The sequence below is a fragment of the Rhagoletis zephyria genome, unplaced genomic scaffold (assembly GCF_001687245.7).
Source record: "Rhagoletis zephyria isolate East Lansing unplaced genomic scaffold, Rhagoletis_zephyria_1.1 Rzeph_scaffold_04505, whole genome shotgun sequence".
NCBI lineage: Eukaryota > Metazoa > Arthropoda > Insecta > Diptera > Tephritidae > Rhagoletis > Rhagoletis zephyria.
Window position 1 is genome coordinate 23997 of NW_016161588.1, and position 3589 is coordinate 27585.

General features: G+C 46.7%; 1 protein-coding gene across 1 annotated transcript; it reads right to left on the reverse strand.

Moving 5' to 3' along the window:
* Window positions 1–2309: 2309 nt before the first annotated feature.
* On the reverse strand, window positions 2310–2955 carry LOC108370831 (uncharacterized; the record flags this gene model as incomplete). Its single annotated transcript, XM_017626243.1, has 1 exon — window positions 2310–2955. A coding segment is annotated over exon 1 (646 nt), but the record flags the coding sequence as incomplete, so codon positions are not given.
* Window positions 2956–3589: the final 634 nt, after the last annotated feature.

The window sequence follows — 3589 nt, forward strand, 5'->3', positions numbered from 1 at the left end:
CGATAAAAATTTACTGCTCCTATGAATCTTCTTAACTCCAAGATCGTTTTCGGTTTTGGGACGTCGCGCAGCGCTTGAACTCTATCCGGCAATGGTGCTGAACCAGATGCTGTTCTACGGTATCCCAGGAAGTCGACTGAGGGTGAACCAAATACACATTTATCCGCGTTAATGCAAAGGCCAAATTTGCTAAGTCGTTGGAACACTAGGCGGAGGATGGATCTGCTACGTTGTTATCGGATCCACTGATGTATTGAAAGTTGGTCGTAAATTGGCTGATAAAGCTCAATTGCCTGATTTGTCGCGGAGATGACTTGTCAGATTGTTGACGGAACGCGTAGATAAGTGGCTTGTGGTCGGTTCTTACCACGAATTCGCGGCCCTTGACCCACTAGCGAAAATTTTGACTGTCATAAGTGCTGTAATTCTTTTGTGCAGATGACAGCTTTTTCGAAAAGAATCCGATCGGTTGCCAAACCTTATTACAGCTTTGCTCCAGGACTGCACCTACGGCGGTGCTTGATGCGTCGCATGTTATGCGANTACGAATTCGCGGCTCTCGACCCAGTAGCGAAAATTTTTGACAGCCTCGTAAATTGCGGTCAGCTCTCTGTCATAAGTGCTGTAATTCTTTTGTGCAGATGACAGCTTTTTCGAAAAGAATCCAAGCGGTTAACAAATATTATTACAGCTTTTCTCCAGGACTGCACCTACGGCGGTGCTTAATGCGTCGCATGTTATGCGAATCTCAGCAGCAGGAAAAGGATGCGCTAAAAGAGTGGCGGTTGCGAGCTGCTCTTTGATATCAGTGAACGCCTGTTCAGCCCCTGGTGCAGAGGTACTGGTCTCCGATCATTTCTCTTCGAGTCCTTCAAGAATTCGTTATGTGACGCTTGTACGGAAGCAGCGTTTTTAATATGGCGTCGATAAAAATTTACTGCTCCTATGAATCTTCTTAACTCCAAGATCGTTTTCGGTTTTGGGAAGTCGCGCAGCGCTTGAACTCTATCCGGCAATGGTGCTGAACCAGATGCTGCTCTACGGTATCCCAGGAAGTCGACTGAGGGTGAACCAAATACACATTTATCCGCGTTAATGCAAAGGCCAAATTTGCTAAGTCGTTGGAACACTAGGCGGAGGATGGATCTGCTACGTTGTTATCGGATCCACTGATGTATTGAAAGTTGGTCGTAAATTGGCTGATAAAGCTCAATTGCCTGATTTGTCGCGGAGATGACTTGTCAGATTGTTGACGGAACGCGTAGATAAGTGGCTTGTGGTCGGTTCTTACTACGAATTCGCGGCTCTCGACCCAGTAGCGAAAATTTTTGACAGCCTCGTAAATTGCGGTCAGCTCTCTGTCATAAGTGCTGTAATTCTTTTGTGCAGATGACAGCTTTTTCGAAAAGAATCCAAGCGGTTAACAAATATTATTACAGCTTTTCTCCAGGACTGCACCTACGGCGGTGCTTAATGCGTCGCATGTTATGCGAATCTCAGCAGCAGGAAAAGGATGCGCTAAAAGAGTGGCGGTTGCGAGCTGCTCTTTGATATCAGTGAACGCCTGTTCAGCCCCTGGTGCAGAGGTACTGGTCTCCGATCATTTATCTTCGAGTCCTTCAAGAATTCGTTATGTGACGCTTGTACGGAAGCAGCGTTTTTAATATGGCGGCGATAAAAATTTACTGCTCCTATGAATCTTCTTAACTCCAAGATCGTTTTCGGTTTTGGGACGTCGCGCAGCGTTTGAACTCTATCCGGCAATGGTGCTGAACCAGATGCTGTTCTACGGTATCCCAGGAAGTCGACTGAGGGTGAACCAAATACACATTTATCCGCGTTAATGCAAAGGCCAAATTTGCTAAGTCGTTGGAACACTAGGCGGAGGTGTTGTTCGTGCTGTTTTTTACCTGCTGATGCTATCAGTAGGTCGTCAATATAAACGTACCCGAAGTCGAGACCTGAGAGGGCTTCATTAATAAAACGTTGAAATGACTGAGCTGCGTTTCGGAGTCCGAACGGCATGCTGAGAAATTCGAATAACCCAAATGGGGTAATTACAGCCGTTTTAGGTACATCCTCCTCTGCCACCGTTATGCGGTGAAATGCGCGCCGTAGATCGATCTTGGAGAATATGTCCTTTCCAGCTAAGATTGTGGTGTAGTCGTGGAGGAGCAAAATTGGATATCGGTCTGGGATGGTTTGCTCATTAAGCCTGCCGTAATCACCCCAAGTTCTCCAGTCTCCATTCTTCTTCTTGGCCATGTGTAAGGGGCTGGCCCAAGGGCTGCTGGAAGGCCTTGCATGACCTAGTTCGACCATTAGTTTAAATTCCTCTTTAGTCACCTTTAGACGTTCGGGACATAACTGGCGTACGCGTTTTACACATGGTGGTCCAGTGGTGGGAATAATGTGCTTAACCGAGTGCTTCATAGCCTTGCGATTTGACGGGTTACCAAGCAGTTCAGGAAACTCCTTCAGGGCTTCTGTAAATTTACCTGCTTCGTTGAGGGCTGTGATGGATGTGATCGGAGCCGTTGCGTAGGAGCCCTTGCTGTATGCACCGGTGTTGGGGTCAATGATGCAACCCCGTCTGAGGTCGACCACTAGCCCCCACTTGTGGATCAAGTCTGCACCGATAATTGGATATGGCACGCTAGCCACACAGAATACCCGGCGAATCGGTTGACGGAGTCCGACGTTAAGGACGACTGCTTTCTCACCATAAGTTTCGATGCGGGTACCGTTTGAGGCTTGAAGCAGAAGTTGCGTTGGCGTTAAGTTAGTTTTACGTGTGGGTGGGGTCACAGAAATATCCGCGCCTGTGTCGACGAGGTATCTCATGCCTGATGAGCGGTCGAATATGAATAGTCGGCGTGGAGTAACATTGCCACCAGTGTTCGCCGAAACTACTGGGGGCTGCTTGAGTTTCCCTGATTTCGAGGAAATGCACATGGTTGCGTGCACCTGTTGGCACGTGCTCCGAACCAGCGATGGTAGAAGCCAGTCGATTATCTGCTAAACTGAAGGGGTCACCAATTTGTGGGGAATAACAATCCACAAATGAATTTACAATGCAGATAATATATTTTTATTTAAACACTTAGGATTAGTCGCAATTAGTTTTGCAATATCAGAAATTTATGTTGCTGGTACGAAAGTATAGAAGCTTCTAAAAACCCAGCTTGGGAAATTTTATCAGTTTAAACTTGCAACCGAAAAAGGAAAAAACATATGAATAAATGCATAAAGAGGATAGTAAAAGTCCCACCAAAGGGTAAGTGTTGCCAGATGCTTCAACTGTGTTCCCACAAGAGCATCAACAAACCACATACATATTTCTCTCTACTCTCTTATCTTTTTATACTCAGCTAGCAGAGCGCAGAAATAAAAAAAAGAANAATTTACCTGCTTCGTTGAGGGCTGTGATGGATGTGATCGGAGCCGTTGCGTAGGAGCCCTTGCTGTATGCACCGGTGTTGGGGTCAATGATGCAACCCCGTCTGAGGTCGACCACTAGCCCCCACTTGTGGATCAAGTCTGCACCGATAATTGGATATGGCACGCTAGCCACACAGAATACCCGGCG